At 36.6% G+C, this 25,584-nt stretch overlaps 1 protein-coding gene and 1 pseudogene across 1 annotated transcript; both read left to right on the forward strand.

Moving 5' to 3' along the window:
• On the forward strand, window positions 1–20,729 carry CUNH6orf58 (chromosome unknown C6orf58 homolog). Its single transcript, XM_025860914.2, has 6 exons — window positions 1–301; window positions 1,992–2,078; window positions 3,300–3,484; window positions 4,412–4,512; window positions 9,806–10,044; window positions 20,602–20,729. The coding sequence occupies exons 1-6, from the start codon at window positions 1–3 to the stop codon at window positions 20,727–20,729; spliced, it is 1,041 nt and encodes a 346-aa protein (XP_025716699.1).
• Window positions 15,923–16,376, forward strand: LOC112815126 (ORM1-like protein 1 pseudogene; annotated as a pseudogene).
• Window positions 20,730–25,584: the final 4,855 nt, after the last annotated feature.

Consider the following 25,584-nt stretch of genomic DNA (forward strand, 5'->3'; position numbering starts at 1 on the left):
ATGGCTTTCCTTCCTCCTTGGACCTGTGTACTAGTTGGTTACTTTTCTGCTTCTTTAGCCGGAGCATCTAATTTCTCAGATCTGTATCCCCCACTGTGGAAGAAGAGTGCTAGTCAGTTCAGTGATTACAGGGTAGAGAATGGAAAGTACATTATTGATCCCTGGGTATACCCTGAGAGAATGGGGATGTACAAAATTCTAGTGAACAAAACAGCGAGTTATTTTGAAAACATTGGAGCAGACAATGAACAAAATATTTTATGGGGGTTACCTCTCCAGAATGGCTGGCAATACAGAACAGGTAAGAATGACTCTTGTTTTCATCCTGATGATCTACTAATATGATCATGTAGTAATTGGAAAATAAGACTCTGTATATACCATACCATGTTTTTGAAAACTGATCCGTTTCTTTTTCCTCTTTTCCCCTCATAACCATATTTCTCTACTTCTCCTTCTGCCCCATAAATCCTTCTTTTATGTGCCTCTGTTTTGACTAGAAACCGCAATGGGGCATAAGGCATAGTTGCCAAACACGAAAAGACTTCATATTAAATCTATTGAAATCTATTGAGCATACTACAAGTATTTACTGAACTCCTACTAGGTGCTAGATGCCATTCTAAGCACTCAGATGAACAAAGCAGTCAAAAGGATATACATTAAAGACAGAAGGTGATGTCAAATTAACTTGAATTTTTTGAAGTCCCAATTGTGATTACCTATACATGGGGATAGGGCTGATAGGCAAGGAGTGCCATCTTGTTCATAGGATGTTTCTCTGCAAATGATTGATTCCTCTTGAAAATACATTCTAGTGTTTAGTTAGGAGATGTGTTGTAGGCCAAGGATTCACAAATTAAAAAGATATTTTTGTTCTGGCTGACAGAAGAAGCTCATGAAGTAGAGTGGTGCTTCTGCCTACTCCACATTGATAATACCACCAAGTAGGAGATTTGTTCTATTCTAATGGAAAAACGAAGAGAGAAGATTATGGTTGATCTTAAGTCTGAGCAGTGGTCATATTCAGGAGATACTGAGGTTGACAAGTCATGCATCTTTGTCAGGGAATGTCCTGAGACCCAAATCTACTCCTATTTATCTGACATTCCTTGGGTCAAAACAACCCTGGTCCAAGAGAAATCACTAACATAAAGTCTACTATGGGAGGCATGCCAACCTCAGGGGAGAGATGGAGTCTGAATGAGCTGGTAGATTAATGCCCTTCTTACACTTTCATTGCATTCACACATCAGGGTCAAGCCTGACTAAACTCATCCACTGATGAGCTGATAAGCATTTACTAAGCATTTACTAAGCTGACCAGCATTTACTAAGACCAGTGAGGAGATGGGGTGTGAGTAAGTACTCTCAGTTTCCCTGCCATCAGAGAATTTACAACACAAGTGAAATAGAAAAGGATAGCAGAAATTAAATCGAAAACAATAAACAATAACTCCTGGATAAAAGATAAAAATGCAAAACAAAGGGCAGAGTGGAGTCAGCTGGAGTAATCAGGAAAAAATGAATTTAAACTGAGACTTGAAATGTGGATGAAATTTTACTGGGGAAATAAAAATGAAATCTACTAGGAAATAAAAGAATGAGCCAAAGCAGTGTTTCTCAGTCTTGGTTGCATATTGAAAATAATTGCCTAGTTAAAAAAATATCAATGTTTAGGTCCACCTGAAAAATTCTGTTCTAAATTGATAATATTGGAAATTAAGCCAAAGGACAGGACCTGGAAACAGGATGGCATAGAAACGTGATTGAGTGTAGGGTGTGTGTGTGTGTGTGTGTGTGTGTGTGTGTGTGTGTGTGTGTGTGTGTTTAAGAAAGGGACAAGAAAAGGAAGGGAGGGGGATTGAGTGAGAGGGAGTTGTTGGGGATCAATGAAAGAAGAAGAGAACAAATTAAAGCAAAATATTTACTGATATGCAAGAATTAATGTTAGTATATAATAAATAATCCCTGCACCTTCTCTCTTCTAGGAAGATTAGCTGATCCCAGACAAAAGAAAGGCTGTGGCTATGAATCTGGAGATCCTTTGTGTATCTCTGTGGACAGTTGGTGGGCTGGTAGGTTCATTTAAATGGCAAAATAGGTAATAACCATCCCCAAGGAAAGTATTCAAACTAAAATCTTAGGGACAGAGACAAAACAATATTATTCCTTAGTAAGAAGGAATCTATTTCATCATGTACCTTGTGGCCTTTATGCCACATTCTAGAATATAACAGCCATAATGTCATAACGATTCCCCAGGACAACTTTAGCTTTTCATGGAAGGACTGAAACTAGGAGCTGCAAAGGACCATGACCTCTGAAAGCCCAGCAGTGGCAGTCAGGTGGGAGGTCCCACGAGTGAGGGGGAGTCTCCAGAATGAGGAAGGATGAGAAATGAGGGAGCAAGTAAATAGGACTTTTTCTCATTTTGCTCAGACCAAATGTGTTTGACTTTTAAACCATAAACATGTCAGAGTAGTGTACCACAAATCATTTTATTGATCCATAATCAAAGCCTTCAGTCAGATATTTAATACTAAGATAATCAGAAGGTATTTTCTAATTCTTTAGTTCTATTTTGTTTTTTAGTAATAAAATTTACACACAATTTCTTAGAGATATTTCCCAATAACTAGAGACAAGAATATATTAAGTTTCACTTTCTTAGAGTGACACACATCACATATACCTTTACATATTTTTCTAATGCTTCTAATACAGACCGGTTCTTTTCAAGACCCACAAATAGTCCTGGCCACAGATGTAGAATTCAGGCTTTATTCTCAAATTGATTTAGTAGTTTGGAGTATCAGCCTGCTCCACTGGGGCGTAGAATTGCATTCATAAATGCGTGTCTATGATAAAAAATATTCTGCATCACCAGTGAGAATCAGCCATCTAAATTATAATGTCTAAATCTGCTGGAATAGGTTATATTTAGAGAGAAGTAAAAAAATAATAAATAAATAAAAATAAAAATAAAAATAAAAGAAATAAAAAATTTAATCCATTAATTCATTTAATATTAAATATTAAAATTAGTTTTTATTTAAGATATTATAGACAACTGCTTGAACCTATGTTTGTTTATAATTGTAGAATCATTAGCAAAAGCATATTAAAGTTATGTATATGATCCTTAGGGAGATTTTCAATTTTTTTTTTTTTTTTTGCTAGTGACTTTTAGGTTTCTGGATCTGTAATTTTTGCTTACTGGTTTACAGATTACTTAAAAATATTCTCTATCACATTTGTTCGTGCTTGTGGTAATAATAAGTATTTTGCTGTTACAGATATGAATTACTTTCTATGTGCATTACCTTTCCTTGCTGCGGTTGATTCTGGCATAATGGGGATATCATCGGACCAAGTCATGCTTTTGCCACCACCCAAGGATCAGACACAGTTTTGTCTTAATGTTTCTAGTTGTCAGTCATCCTTTCCTGAGCCAATGAGCAAGTGGAATACCTTTTACCAGGTTGTTTTCTTAAGTTTTATAATTTATTTTCTTAGGAGGTGGTAAGAGAATTTCCTTTTTTGTAGAATGCTTTTTGTCTAGGTTTTTGTGTGCATCGTATAATATTTTCCTAAGTGTAAAAATATACATTGTTATGCAAATTATATTATTACACTGCAGCAGGGCATTATGTGCCATTAACACCCTCTGAACCAATATGGCATTAATACAAAGTCTATCCATTCATTTCAAATAAGTTATACATAAATGTGAGAGCACAAAAGATATCTTACTAAATAAAAAGAGTAGTCTGATTAATTGAACCTGCATGGCAACCAAGGGTTAACTCTTGGGAGAAACACAATTATGGAGTTGGTTTTTAGAACAGTCAATTAACTTATTTCAACTGAATTAATAAGTGATCATATATAGTAGAACTAAACAATCATGTGGCAATCAAAACCAAATATTCAATGAGCAAAATACAAACTTTGGCTAAACATAGACGTGGGCTAAGGTCCACAGTGAAAAGATAGATTGACTAGTTCTATAGATTATTAGTTCACTACTTTAGATATGATTGAATTAAATATTCTAATAAAAATTTCCTCCTTTTCTTAATCTTAAACTTTTGTGGTAATTTCTACTATGGTAGCAGGAAAGCAAATGACAAACCAAAGCCAAAATCCTCCTGGCCAGTATAAAATACTGACTCTTGAGAAAATTGTTGCAGCTCATTTCTTATAGGTGCATTCAATATTATTACTTATAATAGATATTTACTATACTCTTACAGAGTGTTAGTCACTGAGAGCTTGCACAGTTCTTGGAAACAAAATTCTCCTCTCATGTGGAATATTTCTAAATTATATATGGGATTAAATTAAATGGTAAGGAGAGGAATTGTTATATTTTCTCAAATATGACTAAATTTCTCCTCTGCTACAGCATTTACAGTATCCTTCTAGTAGCTTTGAAGACCTGTTGAAGTACTTATGGGCTGCACATGTCTCAACCTTGAAATATGCTGGCAAAATATTTGAGGATAGGTAAGAATGGATCCCAAATCATTTCTATTTACTATGGTAAATGATTTTTGGCCTTACTTATGCCTTTTTATCCCTCTTTTAAAGTGGTGGTCAATCCTCCTATTAAATAACATTAGTCATTGTGTATTTTAATGATGAAGTGTAGCTCTTTTAGAATGATTAGATTAAAAGTGTCTTATGAAGAAGGGGCAAAATTTTGAGGGAAAAAAAAACATCTTGTGCTAACCAACTGATAACTAACAAAACAGCTAGCCAACCAACCAACAAATAAAACATACAACCAATTTGTCTATATAAAAAAAAGAAAAGAAATTTTCTTCATTATTTTGGCCATGGGCACATTATATGGTAGGTACATACTTAAGGAAAAAGACTGACAAGCATCAGGATTAGCACACTGAAACTTAGAAGATTATCAAGCCACTCTACGTGTACATCTCGAGATTATTATACACCTAGATATGAAGGTGTAAGAATGATTTGTGTTTAGTTGTGAATGATACTGTATTAGAGTTCTCCAGAGAAACAGCCCCAATAGGAGAAAGGGAGAGGTAGATAGATATAAATAGGTAGAACCAGGAGGAGCCTATCTTCCAGTTCGAAGGCCATCAGCCAAGAGAATTCCCTCTTACTTTAGGGAAGGTCAGCCTTTTGTTCTATTCACACCTTCAACAGATTGGATGAGGCCCATCCACATTATGGACGGCAATATGTTTTACTCAGTCAACTGATCTAGAAACTAAGATTTCCAAAAAAAAAAAAAAAAAACCCTCACAGAAACACCCAAAATAATGTTTAACTAAATATCTGGGCCCCCTGAGGCCCAGTCAAGTTGATACATAAAATCAGCCATCATGGACACTAGCTGAGGGTAAAGTCAACCACTTTGAGTGAGATATGGGGTAGAAGTCTGGGTATGGTAAAAAACCAGAACCAAAAAATCAGGGTTCTTGGTATTGTATAAGTAGACTGGTAGGTAAATCCAGGCAGGAATGTGTGCCTCTTAATTTCACTGATTGTCTCTCCCACTGACTCCATCATTCAGTTAGGTAAATACATCACCTAAGTATCAGATTCAAAGCACACTTCCTCCTTTACCTGTTGGTATGGCTTCAAAAACCAGATATTAAGGGGCGCCTGGGTGGCTCAGATGGTTGAGCGTCTGCCTTCGGCTCAGGACATGATCCCAGACTCCTGGGATCGGGTCCCGCATCGGGCTCCCTGCTCCTTGGGAGCCTGCTTCTCCCACTGCCTCTCTCTCTCTCTGTCTCTGTCTCTCATGAATAAATAAATAAAATCTTTAAAAAACAACAACAACAACAACAAAAAAACCAGATGTTAAGTTGGGCAATGGAGGAATTTTCTCCTGTGGCAGCATCAGTGATAGGATTTGGGGCTGCAGTTGTAACTCAACTGCTCTTTGTATTCTGATGACAGGAAATAGTAATGAGATTATCAGACAATGATAATCGGCCTGGGATTGCCAACCTCAATATTTGACTGATAGCAAGTCATGGCTCTAGATTACTTTTTTCATTTACAGATGTTCCAGGTTCATATACAAAGATGAATCACTAGAGAATGCAACTTTGTCCTTGAGTAAGAGTACTTTAGGTAAATTCAGGGAAATTGAAGAAATTTTTTCTTATAGGTACATTCTTATCTCCTGTGGATTTAGACTTTTAATCTTATTGTATTTATTCCTATTTATGTAATGGAACTGCTTTTGAAAGAAATGTTGTATTTTTAACAGGCCAAGTTTATTTAAAAACTCCAAAATCACAGAACATAATCTTATGTTCTCTGAATAATCTTAAATATTTACAGGACTATTTTGATCAAAAGTGTATGACCTAAAAATTTTTTTTCTGATAGTATTAGAAGCACTTTCCTCACTAAATATAACCAAAAAATTGCTTTTTTAAAAAACTCTTTTTATTCTCTGAAATTTGATCTTGCTTGCCTGACCTCTTATTTAGGTATCAACAAATGACCCTCTTAAATGAGTTTTTTAAATAGCTACTGTTTCTCAAGGACAATAAGTAGAAGAAATTTCACAAGGTATCCTAATGTAATATCTCACTTCAAAACACCTCCTTTTTTTAGATCCTGAGTATGTGGTTGAGCTGTTTAGTAATTTGCTTGAAATCTTATGGCCAGTGAATGGCAGGGCTAGTATTTAAATTTCTCGTGACTCCATAGCTCATCTTACCTGTGAGCTGGACTGCCTTCAATGTACCCGGACTACCAACTAGTTTTAGGAGGTCAATAACTGCCAAGGTTCTTCTTCCCTTCTAAAAAGATATTAACAGCTATTAAACAATAAAAAAATCCTTCCACCTTTTCAATATATAAGGAAGCAGGAATAAAATATAATATTCACTTCCTTGAAGAATCTTTCAATTCCGGGGAGAGATGAGCCACCCAGGCAATCGCTTAACTGAACAAAATATCATTCAGACCTCTTCTCCCTCCCTCCCTCCCCCTTCCTCCCTTCCCCCTTATTCTCTCTCTTTCTCCCTCCCCCTCATCCATCCATCCTTCCTTCCTTCCTTCCTTTCCTTCCTTCCTTCCTTCCTCCCTTCCCCCCTTTTTCTCTCTTTCTCCCTCCCCCTCATCCTTCCTTCCTTCCTTCCTTCCTCCCTCTCTCCCTTCCTCCCTTCCTCCCTTCCCCCCTTCTTCTCTCTCCTTCTCCCTCCCCCTCATCCTTCCTTCCTTCCTTCCTTCCTTCCTTCCTTCCTTCCTTCCTTCCTTCCTTTCCTTCCTTCCTTCCTTCCTTCCTTCCTTCCTTCCTTTCCTTTCTTCCTTCCGCCCTCCCTCCCCCCTTCCTCCCTTCCTCCCTTCCCCCTTCTTCTTTCTCTTTCTTCCTCCCCCTCATCCATCCTTCCTTCCTTCCTTCCTTCCTTCCTTCCTTCCTTCCTTCCTTCCATTTCTTTAATTTATATATTGAATTCAGGTGGACTTTCTTATTTTTTGTTTTGGATTATTTTTAGTTTGCATATTATCCACTTCTTATATGTCAATGATTTAAAGAGTCAAATGGTTCTATGAGGTTTTGCCATCTCTTCCACCAAAAATACATAAATAAATGAAACAGCTGTATCCAGGGAGAATACTACTATGAAAGCTGGGTACTTTGATATCTGGTACTATATTTCTAAAAATAAAAAATCCTATAACATTTCCTGATTTGCAGATTTAAGTATTATCCTTTTTATCATGACCATAGGAAATTACCACTGAGTTCCCCTCACCCCCACTCCACACAAATTCTTCCCACTTCTCACTTTCTCTGCATAATTTTGTAGTGATTTGGATTGGGTCAATGTTCAGTGGCTACGTTATTTTAACCATTAATTACTCTTCATATCACATGTACTAAACTGATTATAATTATTTTTCTTTGTTATCTTATTCCCTTTAGAGTTGATCATTTTTTGTCCATTTTTGTTTACTTTCTATTGTACACAACACTAATTACTTCAAATTCACAAACCAAGGAAGTTTCTTCTCAACATGTTTAAAAACATCCAGAATTATATCAATTTCTTCTTCTTGAAGAGGTTTCTTTCAGAGCTGTTGACTTGCTCTGTTCTGCTCAGGTGGTCAGATATGATTCTCAGGTCCCTAGTATCTTTGTAGTAGATTTCCTTTGTCTCTTCTTTGTGTTAAGTCACCCATTTCCAGTATCCCGTATCTTTTTATTTCCTGGATTACTTTGTTTGTTAGGACTTACACACTAGTCGATTCAGAACAGTTGTATAAGAAGAAAAAATTGTAGGTAATTTGCATTCTTAAAATATCATTATTCTATCATGATTTTTGACTGAGGCTTTGAGTGATTACAGAAGCCTCGGCTGGTAATACTTAAGATTTTTGAAGGCATATCTCCATTAATTTTTAACTTCACTTTCGTTGTTGAGAAGTCTGCAATTTATTGGGTGTGTTGCCCTGTACTTCATTCCATTTTTTTTTCACGAGAATGTAGCACAGTTGATAACTACTAAATCTCAGTGTCATACAGCAGTGTTCCCTCACCTGTCTAACATTCAGCTGGGCAGTTCTGCTGATCTTTCCTGGGCTCACCTCATGTTAGCTGATTTTGACTGGCATCACAGGGATGAGTAAAGCTCAGCTCTGCTGCACTTGTCTCCCATATTTCAGCAGGCAAGCTTGAGTGTTTGCCATACTGATGGCAGAATGGCAAGAGAGAGAAACCAAAATGTAAAAAATACTTCAAGCTTACACTGTGTCAAGTTGTCTAATATCCTATTGGCCAAATGAAATCATATGGCTGAGCCAGGGTCAGAAAGTTACGCCTCTCTCCTTCCCACCTCCTTCCAATTGTAACAGGGAAGGGGCACTGGGAAAAACAAAAAACAGAGATATAAAGAGTTTTGAAAAATTGGGGTCATGTTTGCAATCTACTACATACTGGGGCATTTCCTTCAAATCTCATGTGTTACTTTTTTAGGTAAAAGAATATATTAGGGTTTTTTATTTACGTGAGACAACACTGAACTCTGTATAGTCTACATATACTTAAAACTCTGTGGTCTTGGTCGCCTGGGTGGCTCAGTTGGTTGAGCGGCTGCCTTCAGCTCGGGTCATGATCCTGGAGTCCCGGGATCGAGTCCCATGTCGGGCTCCCTGCTCATCGGGGAGTCTGCTTCTCCCTCTGACTCTACCCCCTCTCATGCTGTATCTCATTCTCTCTCTCAAATAAATAAATAAAATCTTAAAAAAACAAAAAACAAAACAAAACCTCTGTGGTCTTGGATCCTAGGATTGGTTGGTGCATGTATATCTGTATTTTAAATTAAAATGAGCCTTTAAAAGTGTATTTTTATTTTTTTACTTGACTACATCTTAACTGACTTATTAGGTGAATTGTCCAATAACACATTCAATTAAATCATTTGAAAGCCTTCCATTTGATCTGATTTTGCTTATATGCCTCTGTGCCTTGAACTGGTGCCCTCACCTCTTTCTTAGTGTTTATTTAAGCCATTGTTCCTAAGGCTTTGTGGTTTATTTAAGCCATTGTTCTTAGGGCTTGCCGTGTATTTAAGCCATTGTTCCTCACTTGTGATGAGCACTGGGTGTTATACATAAGTGATGAATCACTAAATTCTACTCCTGAAACCAGTATTACATTATATGTTAACTAACTAGAATTTAAATAAAAACTTGAAACTAAAAAATCAAAAACAAACAAAAAAAAGAGAAAATAATGAGGCTGAAGTTCTGAGTGGACTAATTACTATTGTACCTGCTTCCACTTGTCTCTTAGGTTGGAGTATTATTCTAAACCAGAAGCAAATTTTGGAAGAAGTTGGTGTGTGGCTGTGGACTATTTAGCTGTAACCCTCTTTCCTACAACTTTGGTTAGAACATATGAATTCCAGAAGGGCCTGCCACCACGAATGCTTGTTAACGGGGATAGAGCCCCCTTCATCAGCGACTTTACTGACTTTCAAAACATCGTCCTGCTTGTTCTAAGTTTTCTTCCTAAAGTGGATAACTCTCCAGGTAAGGGCCTTACAAACAATACCTTAAAGAAAATTAATATTTCATTGAATAAAGGAAGAAATAATGATTTTATCAGATTAAAAGATCATTATAACACATACTATTAAAGAAAGTCATGATTTTTCCATGGGTATCCATTCCACAGTTTTTGGTCCTTGTAATGGTAGCCTGTCCTTTCTTATGCATCTTTATTGATCTATGAAGCCACCAGACTGCCTCCAGTCCACTCTTCATCCACAAACCCAGATATAATCCTTTGCTGCTGTTACTGTATTCCTTTTTTAAAAACCTCATACATTGCTCTTAAATTTAGAAAAAAAATAAAGAAATCTCCAAAGAAAATCTGATTAATCATGATTAATGGGAAAAACTAGCAAATTGACTTATGTGAGCTCCCTTCATCTAGCCATACTAGCCATGGATGAAGTATTCTGCTGCAGCTCTTCAACTATAGGACTTCCTTCAGAATGAAAAACAGAAGGAATCTATATTTGTATATTTGAAAGACCACATCATCTCAATTTTCTAGATATGCTCTTATGCAGTGAACCAAGCTGAAAACATAATTAAAATATTACTATTTTAACTCCCCCGAAAGAATCTGAAAGATATACAAGCAAAGTAAACATAAATACATTAAATATATGTTTCGAAATCTTATTTGAATTAATTCAAGTAAAAAATAAGCCCAAACACTTAAGGCTTTCATGCAATTGCAGTTTCTTCTTGCCATAGTAATAGTCCCAGTGCAATATCCTCAGTCAATGGCAGGTTCCCTTTACACAATGAGTAGAGGACTAAGTCTCCTTCCATCTGTGCTTATTCCAACCCCTGGCTTCTATATAATCCACATCTTTCCTCTTAAGATGTACAAGGTGAAGAACTGAGTGGAGAGTGGAAGTTATTTCATTTAAAGCTTGAAAGTACCATACTATAAGATTTTATTACAAGATTCAGTTTTACTGAAATTCAGCTTTATGACATGCAGTTTTGAATGGCTTTCACAAGAAAAAAAATGAGAGAGTAGATGTTGAAAACTATTGGTGAAAAAATGGTGAGCTTTGATAGTATAATTGTGCAGATGTTGTATAATGAGGCATTTACTCTCAGGTAATTGTCATTCTCATGGCAACCGCTCCCCATTGATACTCAGAATTCAGTCACAGTGTCAAAGATCTTGGAGTTTTCAAGTAAGCAGATAATAGAGAAAACAGATGTATTGAAAACAAAGCATGAGAATGGGGTGCTAGGTGGCTCAGTCGTTAAGCGTCTGCCTTCAGCTCAGGTCATGATCCCAGAGTCCTGGTATCGAGCCCCACATTGGGCTCCCTGCTCAGCGGGAAGCCTGCTTCTTCCTCTCCCACTCCCCCTGCTTGTGTTCCCTCTCTCGCTGTGTCTCTCTCTGTCAAATAAATAAATAAAATCTTAAAAAAAAGAAAAAATACACTTAAAAAGAAAAGAAAACAAAGCATGAGTGAAAAACAAATACTAATATTTAAAAATGAGCATTTTCAGTTACTCTTTGATAGAAACATATGTATACTTTTACAGTAAAGTTTTGAAGTGTCATTTAGGTACTTCTTAGTCTCCAGAAGTGTTTTCCACAAGAAACCTAAGCTAAATTCATATAATTTAATCTACAAAATAAAATTAAACTTTTCAGGCTTCAAATTAGCTTTTTAACATTTTTGCTGATGGTAAGAGTTGGCACGGAGTTTTTCATTTTTAATTATGTAAAATTCTGAACCATTTCTTTGTCTATAGTGGCATTAAGTTTTAATCCTTGACTATACATATTCTAAGAGTAAAGCTCATATTAAAGTTGAAAAATAATATTAGGTATAAACTAGTAAGAAAACAAAGCTTGCCTAGATTTTATTACTTCTTACCCCCATGGGTGATATTTAAAATAAACAGTGAAGACTGAATGAAGATTTAAAACTGTCAGAAGTTTTGAAAACCAGCAGGCCTGCAGCCACAGGACCCAGAAATCTATAGCAAACTAAGAGACAGTTCTTAAAAGGTTTGTGCACACTCATTGTGGCAAATTCCCAAGGGTCCAAAGCAGAGGCAGCAAACTGAAACACACCCAATCTTTTCATGAAAGAGGCCAGTTTGTTCATTTTAACAGCTATGGACTGAGGGGCAGGCTTCCCATTTAATATTGCCCACTCTCCAGAAACCAAGGACTTGATAAGTGCCATCTTGGCACTCTCTCTTTGTTTTGCTTCAGGGTGGAGCTATCTCCTGGAAAGGAACTTGTACACACATCTGTGTCATGTTTTTTTCAGAGGATACCCTTTGATTGCATGGCTCTGATGGCCAACAGGGCTTAATTAAATTCATGGGTTCCATAGGACTGTAACAAACAAAAGCTGCTACCTGAGGATACAGCTTAAAATCATCTGGCATCCAGGTGTTGACTGAGCTCTGCCTCTTTGGGACACTGACAAGTCTTAGCCCAACTTTAACTACTGGGGGCCATTAAGAACACACTAAGCAGTTTCACAAAGGATTGAAAGACAATCAAGAGCAAGGGCAGGGTTGAATGATAAGATTTATCTTTTATACAGAGGCCTCTTCTTCAAAACTGGGAGAGGTGGTTGTTTTGTCTAATCCACAGAAACCAGAACAGAAAGGCAAGGAAAATGAAGACACAGAGGAATATGTTCCAAACAAGTGAACAGCCTAAAACCTCTGAAAAAGACCTTAATAAAATGGAGATAAGTGATTTATCTGATAAAGAGTTCAAAATGATGGTCATAAAGATGCTCTCTGAGGTCAGGAAAAGAATTCATGAACAAAGTAAAAATTTCAACAGGGAAATATAAAATATAAGAAAGTACCAAACTGAAATCACCAACCTGAAGAAAATATAATAACGGAGCTGAAAAATTCAACAGAGAGATTCAACTGCAGTTTGGATGAAGTGGAAGACAGGATCTGGAACTTGAGTACAAGGCAGCAGATTTCATTAATGGGAGGAGCAAAAAGAGAGAAGAATGAGAAAGGATGAAGACAGCTTACAGACATTTATGGCTCAACATCAAGTGGACCAATATTTGTGTTGCAAGGCTCCCAGAAATAGAAGAGATAGAGAAAGGGGCAGAAAACGTACTGAAAGAAATAAGAATTGAAAATTTCTGTAACTTGGGGAAGGACACAGACATCCAGATTCAGGAAACCTAGAGTTCCAGAGAAGCTGAACTCCAAAAGAGCTACACCAAGATACATTATAATTAAACTGTCAAAAGTTAAAGACAAAGAGAGAATCTTAAAAGTAATAAGAGAAAAACAACTCATTTTGTACAAGGGAACCCCCCTCCCATAAGACTCAGCAGATTTTTCAGGAGAAATTTTACCAGCCAGAAGGGTAGCATGAATTATTCAAAGTGCTGAAAGAAAAAACTCCCAACCACAAATACTCTACCTGGCAAAATATTTCTTTAGAAATGAAGGAAAAATAAAGAGTTCTCCAGACAAGCAAAAGCTGAAGGGGTTCAGCACCACTAGATGGGCTTTATAAGAAATGTTAAAGGGACTTCTTTAAGCTGAAGCAAAAGAGTTGCTAATTAGTAACAAGAAAACATATGAAAGCATAAATCCCTCTGAGAAATACAGTTAAATTCAGGATAATCTAATGTAATAGTGGTGAGTTCATAACCTATAAACTTATAAATTAAGAAAAAAATCCATTTATAATTATATCAAAAGAATAAAATACCTAGAAATAAATTTAACCAAAGAGGTGAAAGACCTGTACACTGAAAACTATGACATTAATGAAAGAAATTGAAAAAGACACAAGTAAATGGAAAGAAATTCTATGTTCATGAATTGGAAACATTAATATTGTTAAAATGTCCATATTACCCAAAGCAGTCTACAGATTTAATGTATTGCCTATTAAAATTCCAGTGTCATTTTTCACAGAAATAAAACAATCCTAAAACGTGGATGCAACCACAAAAGACCCTGCATAGCCGAAGAAAACTTGAGAAAGAAGAACAAAGCTGGAGGCATCTCACAATTTTCAAGCTATTACAAAGCTATAGTTAGCAAAACAGTAAGGTACTGGCATAAAAACAGACACATAGATCAATGGAACAGAATAGAGAGCCCAGAAATAAACCCACACATGTGTGGTCAGTTAATTTACAACAAAGGAGCCAAGAATATACAATGGGGAAAGGACATTCTCTTAAATAAGTGGTGCTGAGAGAACTGGACAGCCACCTGCAAAAGGATGAAATTGGGCCATTATCTTACCCCAAATGCAAATGAATTAAAGACTTGACAGGGAGACCTGGAACCATAATCCCTGAGGAGAAAACAGGGGGTAAGCTCCTTGACATTGGTCTTAGTGATGAGTTTTCGGATTTGACACCCAAAGCAAAGGCAACAACAAAATACAAATGGGACTATATCAAACAAAAAGGAAGCAAAGGAAATCATCAAAGAAAAAAAAAGGAAAAAACCCTACAAAATGGGAGAAATTGTTTGTAAATCATATATCTGATTGGGGATTAATATCCAAAAAATATAAAAAATCTGATTTAAAAATGGGCGGATCTGAACAAACATTTTTCCAAAGAAGACATTTTTCCAAAGAAGACCAACAGGTGCATGAAAAAGTGCTCAACATCACTAGCCATCAGGAAAGTGCAGAGATCAGGGAAAATCACAACGAGATACCACCTCGTACCTGTTAGAATGGCTATTATTAAAAAGACAAGATGTAACAAACGTTAAGGAGAATGTGGAGAAAAGGGAACCCTTATGAACTGCTGGTGGGGAAGTAGACTGGTGTAGCCACTATGAAAAATAGTATGAAGTTTTCTAAAAAATTAAAAATAGAACTACCATATGATCCAGTAATTCCACTTCTGAGTATTTATCTGAAGGAACTGAGGTCACTGTCTCAGAAAGATATATACAGCCCCACATTCAGTGCAGCATTATTTACATTATTTATAATAGCTAAGGCATGGAAACAATGTAAGGGTCCCTCAGTGGATGAATGGGTGAAGAAAATGTGATGTATACGAATATATTCGTACATATGTATCAATAGATATAAAATGGAATATTATCAGCCGGAAAAAGTATAAAATCCTGTCATTTGCAACAACATGGATGAACCTTGAGGGCTTTATGCTAAGTGAAATAAGTCAGAGAAAGAAAAATACTGTCTGATCTCATTTTACATGGAATTTATAAAAAATCAAACTCATAGATATAGAAAAGAGATTAGTGGTTGCCAGAGATGGGGTAGGGGTGGGTAAAATGGGCAAAGGTGGTCAAAATGTACAAACTTCCAGATAGAAGATAAGTAAGTCAGGGAGATGTAACGTATGGTATGGTGACTGTAGTTAACAATATTGTATTATATCTTTGCCAGTTGCTCTTAAAAGTTCTCATCACGAGAAAAAAATTTGTGACTATATCTGGTGACAGATTTTAACTAAACTTATTGTGATAATCATATATATATGTTTATATATATTTTTATATATATAATTACATTGTACTCCCAAAACTAACACAATATTATATGTCAATTATATTTCAATTAAAAAACTTACTAAATTTTCAATCTGATAGTCTATTTCATTAAATTAAAAGTACACAATGGGGTGTGATATAAAGTTAAGATGTAAAGCTAAGTGGTTAACTCCTACTTATTAAACACCTACCATGTGCCTGAAATTGTGTCAGGGTTTTTTTTCCCCTTTATCATATATAAATATCACTACAATACTTTTATAAAAATATATTGCCAAGGCTGGAGCTAATCATAGGCATTTGGCTTTGGAGAGACACCACGGAGCTGGTCCTGCTCTCAGCCAGCTGCCTAGTGTGGGGTGGTGGAGCAAATATGAATATTGGAGTTGTCCAAAGTGAGGTGAATCCATGTACCTGTGTAATGAACAACTGGGGTAGGTGGCTGACATATATGTCAGCAGTTGGCTTGCTTGATATTATCTTCCTCAGTAGTCCCTTCTTCAGTGTTCCTCTTGCTTATACCTTAATGAATATTATACATATTTTGGGATGTATGATTTTTGCATGCAGTAAAAGGAATGCCTTTTGAAACTCCTGAGCACAGTAAAGCAAGGCTCCTAACTCCCTGGGAACAATGGACTGTGGAGTGCAGTTTACCTCTGCACAGAAGTTTTGTACAATTTTTCCAACAATTCTTTATTTTCTGGCAAGTCTCTACACAAAGTATGATCCAATTCACTTCTAAACAAAGCTTCTCTCCTGAGTTGCTAATTCCAAAAATGCCAAAGTTACATGGAGTTTGGGTGCTTGGAATTAGTAACTATTAAAATGTTTTGAAACTGAACCAAAATTTTTATTATTATTGAGTTTTCTGTAAGGAAGGAATGGTTAGTAAACTGCACTGTTTCTGTGGTAATGTGAAATGAGAGGTATTTAATTCGAGGGCCAGTTGCTGGTTCTTCACATGCTGTTAAGAAGTGAAGAGTTTTACTAGAAGATGCCTCTGTTTAATGTACCTGGGATCTTTCTGAAGAGAGGCTTTATAGCAAGCTAGGCAAGCCCAGCTTATAAACTAAATGGCTATAAAGTGAGGGTGTAATAGATAAATCCAAGGAAATACCAGATTTATAAGAAACCAAGACCAGCTTAGCCTGTAATGAATGGGATTATGTTAGGAGAAGAAAATTTCCAATCATTTCGTCATGGTCAGTTTAAGTAGACTTACATGTAAACCAGAATCATCTCTTCACAAGTTTATTATAGATTGTTTTGATTACCACATATCTCCTTGCGTTATTTATCTCTTGTTTTATACCATCCAATCCCTATTGTATGAGTGAACTTTGTTGGTCTTGCTAGCTCCACATTGTATTGATAGATGAGGTCATTTTTACATTTATTAAGTTACTGGATTCAGGAAGGTCCACCGTCATGACTGGGGTTAGAAAACTCCGGGCATCTTACAAACAGCCTGGGAGTCAGCCTTCTAATTCTGGAACAAAGTGAATTTTGCTACTTTTCCAGACAAAAGGCTGCTAAACCAGTTAAGAAAATAATTTATTTCATGCAGTTAAAGTGTATGGTAATTTAAAGGCCTCTGCTTACTCAAATTAGTAAAGTCTGCCATTTTTTTTATAAAAGGAAATAAAATGAACAACTATATAGTTGACCTGTGGTCTGGCAGAAACTGCTTCTCCAGCAACAGTACCAAAGTAAATAATGGAGTATTTTTTTTAGCAGGTCCAAAGTAAAAGAAAACATCTTTTCTTAGTCCTCCTGCTCTCAACCCCTGTATTTTGCCCATTAATATTTGCCTTTCAATACATGAGTCTTGGTGTAGGTAAGCAAAAGTTTGGAAAACTACTTCCAAAGCAGCATTTGTATTGAATTCTTGACTTGGAGAACGTTCTCATAGTTGCTGACATGAACTCCAAGAGATAACTACATCCTACTTTGAGAAGTAAACATGTCAAAAAACAAAGTTCAGATACGAGATGAAACTGAAAAACCTAGTGACATTTGTAAACAAAAGAGTGAAAAGAGTTTTAGACCAACTTAAAAATCAATTTGTTTCAATAAACTGATTTTTTGGGGGTAGTGATCATTGTTTTCTATTCCAAAAGTATTGAGTTTAGAAATCAGTTGTATGATAATGCCTTTGTATGTTTGTCTTTTCCCAAGCATTTTTAAATAACCAGTAATCTATACTTTAATAAAATTTTTCTTTGGTGTAAGAAAACTTTATTGCCAATATTTTACTAATAAAGAAACAGAGGTTTTGTAAGTTTAAATAATTCACCAGCTGGAAATGAGACAATAAATTTGCATCCTGGCGTGTTATGCTAAAACCTGTGTTCCTTCTAACACATCATCCTCCTATATACTGAAATCTATACTCTAGATAAGTCTGAACTCTAGTGTCAGCCCTTTGCTTTCTTGTTGGTTGTGTTGACTGACTCAACATTTGATCAAATATGAAGATTTAAAACTAGCCTAACTTCCTCACTAGTTTAAATAGAAAGAAGAGAAAAGAGCTATCCTTGGGTCTTGGGATCTTATAACAGATTAGTTCTAGCCAACTGAGAAACATGAACCAAATGCTTTCATCCACCAATCAGGTAACATGCTCTATCTCCATGGAAAGGAGTAAATGATGTTTACGAGAATAGCTCTTTGTGGAAATTAAGCATTATCCTCCCATCCCCAGAGTGTAGGAAGAAAACAGAAGTAGACCTGGCACCAAGCGCTCTGGACACTTTCAAACTGTTACCTCTCATATGTTAACAGATCTAACCTGAAATATTTCTTCCCTTCAAAAATTGTTTTAAAAACTCTTTTTCTTTTAAATTGCTGTTACTTTTACTGATTTATCTTAAACTATATTTAATGTATTCAAACTTTAAATGTTTAAGTGCTTTGACACACTAAATGAAAATTAAAGTCTTCTTCCCACCTCTCTTCATTTACATTTCTTGGACCTTCACCCAATTTTTAAAAGTTGTGCAAATTCCTAGAATGTGTTTGTACATAAAACAGTGTATATAAATGGATAAATAAAACCTTTGTTGTTTGCACAAATGAAATCATACTCACTGCCTTGCACTACATTTTTTTACTAGAAAATTTTTTTAAAGATTTTTTTTTAAAGATTCCATTTATTTATTTGAGAAAGAGAGAATGAGAGACAGAGAGCACGAGAGGGAAGAGGGTCAGAGGGAGAAGCAGACTCCCTGCTGAGCAGGGAGCCCGATGCGGGACTCGATCCCGGGACTCCAGGATCATGACCTGAGCCGAAGGCAGTCGCTTAACCAACTGAGCCACCCAGGCGCCCACTAGAAATTTTTCTTGAAGCTCTTTGATATCAGGAAATATTGAGCCAACTCCTTCTGCTTAAAGGATATGTAGTGTTTCATTTAAAAAATTTACTATAACTGTAGGCATTATTTTCTCTTATAAGCTTTGCCAATAATGTAATGATGGCATTTTATGTATGTTTTTCTTGGCATAGTTTATGATTTTACCAATAAATTTGTAGAAAGGAAATGAATTAAAGTCAACGAGTCATATATTGCTGAGTGGTACTTAAAATAGTTTTCAGGAGTTTACATTTTTGTCATAAAACTGAACTGAGGTTTCTGTTTTCTCTAAGCCACTGCTATATAGCAATTTCTCTAACTTATGTTAGTTTCTTATGTAGAAAATACTTCTTCACTGTTGTATGAATTTATAATTCTTTCTTTTTTTAAATTTAAATTCATTAGGCAGCATATAGTACATCATTAGTTTCAGATGTAGAGTTCAGTAATTCATCAGTTTAATATAACACCCACTGCTCAATACATCATGTTCCCTCCTTAATGCACTCAATTACTCCATCCTCCCACCCACCTACCCCTCCAGGAACCCTCAGTTTGTTTCCTATAGTTAAGAGTCTCTTAAGGTCTGTCTCCCTCTCTGATTTCTTCCCATTCAGTTTTCTCTCCCTTCCCCTATGATCCTCTGCACTGCTTCTTATATTCCATATATGAGTGAAACCATATGATAATTGTCTTTCTCCGACTGACTTATTTTGTTCAGCATAATACCCTCCCGTTCCTCCACATCATTGTAAATTGTAAATGGTAAGATTTCATCCTTTTTGGTGGCTGAGTAATATTCCATTGTATGTATATATCACATCTTTCTCCATTCATCTGTCAATGGACATCTAGGCTCTTTCCATAGTTCGACTAGTGTGGACATTGCTGCTCCGAACATTGGGGTGCAGTTGCTCTTTCGGATCACTACATTTGTATCTCTTGGGTAAATACCTAGTAGTGCAATTGTTGGGTCATAGGGTACCTCTATTTTCAACTTCTTGAGGAACCTCCATACTGTTTTCCAGAGTGGCTGCACTAGCTTGCATTCCCACCAACAGTGTAAGAGGGTTCCCCTTTCTCTACGTCCTTGACAACATTTGTTGTTTCCTGACTTGTTCATTTTAGCCATTCTGACCGGTGTGAGGTGGTTTCTCATTGTGCTTTTGATTTGTATTTCCTTGATGGCAAGTGATGTGGAGCATTTTTTCATGTGTCTGTTGGCCATTTGTATGTCTTCTTTGGAGAAATGTCTGTTCATGCCTTCTGCCCATTTCTTGACTGGATTATTTGTTCTTTGAGTGTTGAGTCTGAAAAGTTCTTTATAGATCTTGGATACTTTCAGATCTTGGATATTTTCAGAGCCCTTTATCTGATATGTCATTTGCAAATACCTTCTTCCATTCTGTAGGTTGCCTTTTAGCTTTGTTGATGAATTTACAATTCTTTCTATGTGTTTATGCACTTTTCCTAGTTTTCTGATTATTTGTATTTCTTATCAATTTTTATAATGAGTTGGTCAATAAATTTTAAATTTAAAAACTTCATGTGTATAATTATCAAGTGATGAATGTTAATTTTTATATGCAAAATACCTGCAAAATTTTTATATACAAAATACATATATGCAAAATAAACATTTTGACAATTAAGTATTAAGTTGAATTTACATGTAATAATTTTATATCTTTTCCAGGTTCATTTTTATTGACTGTATGGACAATTTTAATGAAGAATCATGATGTAAGGAAGGAAGTTCTAGAGCTTTTTCAAATAATTCTTGAAATCTTTAATCCAACATTTCAGAGTGTTCCCTATGTTTAATTAATGAACTAAAGATGAACAGTTCTAATTTGCTGAGCAATAGTAATTTCAAAATTTTAATGTGATCATAACCATATAGTTTTCTTGTTGATATTTTTGATTTATGCTTACTTGTTAGGATTCTATCCATGCATTCTAACATTAACTTCAAGTTAATGCTATGATTATTTTTCTCAATTAATAATTCTTGATTTTTTAAATTTATCAATACTTAAAATGTTTAGCATCTAAAGGAAATTGTATTAAGCTATCATAAATCACTGTGAAATCAATAAACAGACATTAAAATTATATGGCTCTTTTGTTGTTACCCCATATAACCTAATTACATGACATTTAGAGCAATATGTCTTGCTGATTTGTAACCAAAATCCAGAACATTTTAAAATTAAATACTGACAGTCAACTAAATTTTGTAAAACTCATAAAACGGAACTGGCAGATAGAATACATACCCAATTTGTCTTCTGTGTGTGTGTTTCCACTGACTACAATTTTATAGCAATTACAGACTATTTGCCCTCCTCTGGTCCACACTTGATAATGGATGCTTAAGGGTCAAGTTTGTCAGTGTTGTTCTCTTTCAGGAGAGAGAGGTGGTGACTTCCAGAGCTGAAATGAAGCTTTCATATGCAGGTTTTCCCAGGGCCTCATCCACAGACTAAATCTGCCCTCTAACTGTTGGAAAAAGAAATGCTTTTACCCTTGCTCTCTTTCTAAGTAATATCCACATCATGATCAGAGGGATCTTTTCAGTTGTAAGTCAGATCATGTTTCTCCTCTGCTCAAACTTAAAATGGCTTGCGCTCTCTCCCGGGGCAAAACCCACAGCATATACTTATGTGGCTCATGCAGCTGACATGGTCTGGATCCCTCACTCCCTCTGCCCTGCTCTCCTCCCACTCTCCCCTTTCACACCGGCCTCCTTGCTCTTCCTCAAACACTAAAACACACCCATGAGTCATGATTTTCAGAGCATTGTTTCCTTTCTGTCAAGAATGCTCTTCCCCCAAATCACTGCCTGCCTCATCTCTCCGCCTCCTACTCGTCTTTTTTCCAGTGTCACCTTCTCTGACTGTCAGGATGTTCTTTGACTTCGTGTGAATTTGTGCCCACTCGACAATCTGTATCCTTTTTATCCTGCTTTATTTTTTCTTCATATCACTTATCTCCACCCATCACATGCTCTGTTAGTTTCTTTGTTTCTTGTCTGCCTTCCTACACCAGTGTGGGAGCTCCATGAAGGTAAAGCTTTATTTTCCATAATAGCTGCATCCCTCGGACCCAGGACAGAAGTTTTAGTAAGCACTCAAATATAGTCTTATTTGGATGAATAAATGAAAAAAAAAATGAAAGTTTGAATAAATGAAAAAGAATTGATGGAGGTTTCAAATGCTAAAACTGAGTTTTGTTTTATTTTTTTTTTAAGATTTTATTTATTTGAGAGAGAGAGAATGAGAGATAGAGAGCACGAGAGGGAGGAGGGTCAGAGGGAGAAGCAGACTACCCGCCGAGCAGGGAGCCCGATGCGGGACTCGATCCCGGAACTCCAGGATCCTGACCTAAGCCGAAGGCAGTCGCTCAACCGACTGAGCCACCCAGGTGCCCCTGAGTTTTGTTTTAATATGAAAGTCACAGTCAGGGATGCCTGGGTGGCTCAGTCGGTTAAGCGGCTGCCTTCGGCTTAGGTCATGATCCCATTGTCCTGGGATCAAGTCCCACGGGGGGCTCCTTGCTCAGCAGGGAGCCTTCTTCTCCCTCTCCCTCTGCCACTCCCCCTGCTTGCGCACTCTCTCTCTCTCTGACAAATAAATAAATAAAATCTTTAAAAAAAAAAAAAGAAAGCCCCAGGCATATACTATGGATACTGGAAGAAGAGAGTAGAAATTACCTGACAATCAAAGTGCATAGTAAGTTTCAGAAGACAAAATCAGAATAAGCAAGGAATTGTGGCTATCCAATCTGATCACTAGGATATAGCATAGGAAAATAGTTACAAAAATAAAGAAAAAGTAATAAAATCAAATGGGACAAAAAGTAAATTGACTGAATTAGCTATAGTGGGTGGAGAGAAGTAGCATTTCATAGACACTCCTAATACTGTAATCTTTTGAGGAGCGGAAAATAGGGGGGCCATTTCTACAAAGGAAGAAGTTAGGAAGTCATGCTTGTTTGCGAGAAGTGACCCTTCTGTGTATGGGGTGGGAGGTCAGCTCTGGCCTACCAATAATTAAAAAAAAAATCATTTTGAACCCGTAGTACATTTTATTGCAATGACCCAGAGAAAGGTGAATTAATAGAAAATTTTTCAGTAATAAAAAACTGGCTTTTTCAAAGCATGCTTTTATTTTTTTGTGTTCTGTATTATTCCTACACATATCAGCTAGCTGTAATTTGGTCTGTATATTCATTAGTAGAGGAATGATTCCATACTGTTCCTAAGTAGTTTAGAGCATGTTCTTTCTGTGTTTAAAAGAGACATAAAACTAATAAATGAGTCTCCAGTTCCTCTCTGGTCCTATGCCTCCGTCACATCCTTATTTTAGGACTCTGCCTTCATAGGCAGCACATTGGTATAATGGAATCTCATGATCCTACGTTATTTCCCTTGGAACAAAAGAAGGAGAGAGAGAGAGAAATAACCACAGGAAGAGATCATCTGAATTGGTTTATTGCTTTAGGATTTCACACGAGAACCAAGTCTCCTGAAATCCTTTTAGTTTTGAATTTCCGAGTTTACATATCTGGGAAATATATGTTTAATTAATTGGTGTATAGGGATTAAAATCAGGACCTTTATAAATTAATGAAGTCAAGTCACACCACTCACCTCATCTCTAATGAAATTCCAAGCAGCAGAATGTTTGGAGTGCTTAGACTTGCAGGCTGAGGACTGAAACCATGCACCCATTTGCAAAGTGCTTGGCATTTCTGGGGGCGTGCATCCCTTCAACATTCTCATTAGTCCTAATGAACCATAAGCTTTGAACATATTAACTCCTTGTTTTACCTTTTGGGCTTCTTTTGGTATTACACCCACATACTGTGAGAATTAAACCCAAACAGATTATGGGATAACAGTCTACACTCAGCTACACTTTTGATAGAATGAGCAATTACCTGGATTAGTAAGAGTTCCTTTCGTTAAAGTGGCGATAATCCAAATCAAACTCCCTGAGGCAAAAAGGGGATCTAGTGGAGGGACACCTTGTTGTCAAATGTGATTAAAGGAGAGTTGTTAATCAATCCTTGGGCCATGAACACTGCCAGGACTCTCTATCCCAACCTCATCTCTGCTTCTCTGTTTCTCAGCTTCATTTTTTCCTATTAGAGACTGGCTTCTTGCTTGCCCTGCTTCCCAGCACCTGTGTCCCACATGTTGCTGCTCCTTGTACAAAGAGGCACTGGCTGGCTTTCCCTAATTCTAATTTGAAAAAAGCCCCAGGGAAGGATACTGAGTTACTCTTTTTAGGTCATAGGCCTACCCTTGGTGTATTCAGCCAAGGCAAAGAGGCCACAGTGCCATGACTGACCCAGCCTGAGTCTGAGGCCTAATCTTGGACTAGTTAATATCACAGGAAGTGTGGGGGCTTGGAGATCAGATCTGAAATAACATAACAGCTCCCTTTCAAACCGTGTGACCTAAGTGGAAAGGGAGATAGCTCCATGAAGAAGGAGAATGTTGACTGAGAAGTGCTGGCAAATGAACCATGTGACTACACTCTGTATATGGAGAGATTTCAAGGAAAATGAGAAGCCTTTTTGTTTCTGAAAAATTGGTATCTCATGTGCTTGGGTTTTTGAAATTCCATACTAGTATTCCATGCATTTTTTCAATTTAAGGCAGCATCCATATTAAAAAACAAATAGGGGCACCTGGATGGTGTGGTTGGTTGAGTGCCAGACTGTTGGTTTCAGCTGGGGTCATGAGCTCGGGGTCTGCGTGGGACTCTCTCTTGGTGCCCTCTGCCCGCCCCCCCCAACATAAATAAATAAATCTTAAAAAAAGCAAAAAAAGCAAAAACCCAAACTATTTTTGGAGGAATGTGAAGCCACTCAGAATGGCTTGCCCAAGATTTTTCCTCTTCCAACCATTCTCCTTGCTGGCAGAACCTGCATCTCTCCATAGAAGCTGAGAATGTCCTCTGAAACTACCACCATTTTTGGTTCATGGTAGGCACTTAATATATGTTGAAGAACAGAGTGGTTAGTGGAGATTGAATGCTTAAGGAGCCCCAGCACTGCACACTGAGAGGCCTTGCGCCTGGGGATTAAGTCCATGTAGTTTGGAGTCATGCAGATATTAGTTCAAGTCTCAGTTCTGATCTTCGGAAAGTTAAAATTTGGAAAACATAGACACAAATACACATTTTATATCAAAGTGTCTGGTAGAGTATCTGGTAAATAATAATAATAACAAACCTACACAGTGTTAAGGATTTCTCTAACTGTTTACATCTATTTGCTCACCTAAACATCACAACAACTCTTATGAGCTAGATAGGTACACTTACTATTTACATTTCAAAGATGAGCAAACTGAGAACAGGGAGGGTAAGTGACGTGTCTAAGGTCACTCAACTAATACAGTACTATTTGTCCAGTGTCATTAAATAAGAATTAGTTATGATTAGACTTGCAGTCATTAAGATGACATTTGGAAAGAACCTAAAATAGAGAACAGAAAAAAAAAGAGAGAGAAAATATGTTACCTTTAGTTTTTATAGTACCATCTAGTAATAATCAGAAGAATCTCATCATTGTACATATTTCACCCTATGTAATAACGGAGGATATTTTATTTTGCTTCATGCAGTCTTTAAACAGGTATTATAAATTGGAAATATATTTACAA

Source organism: Callorhinus ursinus, unplaced genomic scaffold (genome assembly GCF_003265705.2).
Source record: "Callorhinus ursinus isolate GAN/ISIS: 27379988/994484 unplaced genomic scaffold, GSC_fseal_2.0 scaffold6, whole genome shotgun sequence".
Taxonomy (NCBI): Eukaryota; Metazoa; Chordata; class Mammalia; order Carnivora; family Otariidae; genus Callorhinus; species Callorhinus ursinus.

Bases quoted from the DNA above. Each gene is read 5' to 3' on its own strand.
- CUNH6orf58 (XM_025860914.2), top strand. From the start codon at position 1: ATGGCTTTCCTTCCTCCTTGGACCTGTGTACTAGTTGGTTACTTTTCT. The intron at 302-1,991 runs GTAAGAATGACT...TCTCTCTTCTAG, and splicing joins TGGCTGGCAATACAGAACAG to GAAGATTAGCTGATCCCAGA. The intron at 4,513-9,805 runs GTAAGAATGGAT...CTTGTCTCTTAG, and splicing joins GGCAAAATATTTGAGGATAG to GTTGGAGTATTATTCTAAAC.